The sequence below is a fragment of the Sceloporus undulatus genome, unplaced genomic scaffold (genome assembly GCF_019175285.1).
Source record: "Sceloporus undulatus isolate JIND9_A2432 ecotype Alabama unplaced genomic scaffold, SceUnd_v1.1 scaffold_22861, whole genome shotgun sequence".
In the NCBI taxonomy this organism is placed as follows: Eukaryota; Metazoa; Chordata; class Lepidosauria; order Squamata; family Phrynosomatidae; genus Sceloporus; species Sceloporus undulatus.
The window spans coordinates 1-1,588 of record NW_024825776.1 but is presented as its reverse complement, the minus strand read 5'-3'; the positions used below and the strand labels follow the sequence as shown (position 1 = coordinate 1,588).

General features: G+C 39.2%; 1 protein-coding gene across 1 annotated transcript; it reads right to left on the bottom strand.

The window, feature by feature from the left end:
* Window positions 1–396: 396 nt before the first annotated feature.
* Window positions 397–1,582, bottom strand: LOC121918670 (cytochrome P450 1A4-like; the record flags this gene model as incomplete). Its single annotated transcript, XM_042444688.1, has 3 exons — window positions 397–540; window positions 1,331–1,454; window positions 1,567–1,582. Coding segments are annotated over 3 exons (231 nt in total), but the record flags the coding sequence as incomplete, so codon positions are not given.
* Window positions 1,583–1,588: the final 6 nt, after the last annotated feature.

Below are 1,588 nucleotides of genomic sequence, written 5' to 3'. Positions count from 1 at the left end.
CAGCAATTGTGCTGTGGGCTGTATTGCAGAGAAAGGAAACTGCAAAACGACCTCTGAAAATTCCTTACCTAAAAAGGCCTATGAAATTCATGGGGTTGCCATAAGTTAACAGGCAACCTTAAGGCAAATGTGCTCTCACATGCATGTACACCCACACAGAGACTTCCTTAAGCCCCATTATTGGGGGAATATAGGATTTATTACTATAACTACTACTACTATTTATTTATTTATTTATTTATTATTTTTATCCTGCCTTTCTCCCACAACACACACACACACACACACACACACACACACACACACACATTAAAACAACACTTTAACAACAATTAAAATAATCCAAATAAAACAGTAAAAAGTTTTTAAAAATACAACATTCAAAATGAAAAACAACTTTCCAAATTCTGGGAATGCCGGCACATCTCGAAATCATGCTCCAGAGATACTTACGGATCATGGTTGACTTGCCACTGGTTGACAAAAACACAAGTATCTTTAGGGATGTAGAAGCCATTCAGTGCTGTGTCCTTCGTTGTGCTACAAAGAGGGAAGTGCACAGTATTTTTACAGGTGACATTTGTCCAAAATCTGCAAAGCAACTAATTCTTATTTTGTTAAACTAGTATGGTTTGAGCCAGAAAAAGGTCATAGTTGTAATCTTATTTGTATACTAGAGCCTGGAAACGTACCTTTTTCTGACTATCTTTGAGACTAACTGAAAGAAAGAAGTTGGCAGCATGAGTTTTCATAGACTTAAGTCTACTTCCTCAGATGTTTCTTAAGGAAATAGACGGAAGTCTATAAAAGTTAATGCTGCCAACTTCTTTCTTTCAGGTAGTCTCAAAGGGGCTACAAGATCTCTCTACATATATTTGGACATTACATTACATTACATAAATGCATCTGAGGAAGTAGACTGATGTCTATGAAAGTTCATGCTGGCAACATCTTTAGTCTCAAAGGTGCTACAGGATCATTCTACATACTGATTTTGCAGACTAACACGGCTATATCTTTGAATTCTTTTTCTGACTACAACACATTTGGAGAACAAGAGGGGGCTCAGGGATTCTGGGATCAATAGTCCAGAAAGTAGCCTGTCCCTGTCCTAGGATATTTATATTCAATGCTTCCAACTGCTTTAAGCAGTTACTCTCTCTCCCTTCTGATTTCTCTATATTCTAGTTTTGAGGAAGGGGGAATGGGTCTAGTTACAGCAAAGACTGCTAAAGTTATTTCCTTGGACTATAAATCCCAGCCCCAGCATGGCCAGTATGTTGATTCTGGCTCCCCCTAAGAAATGGTTACATGGTTCAACCAGACTTACCAGTGCGGGATGGTGAAGGGCACAAAGGAGGTATGGCGGAACATCTCCAGGATAAATGCTTCTGTGTAAGGCAACATGCTCCGATCTGACAGTCTGGGCATCCTTTCTCTGCCAATGTTTTGGTCTGCAGAGGCAGGGAAGGAGGCAAAGCGATAGAGACGGGAGGTTAATAAAAAATCCAGGTGTTAAAAAAAGCACATTAAAAAAAAACCTCCCAGCAGGAGGACTAGATTTACCTATTTCCTCTTGAATTTTCTT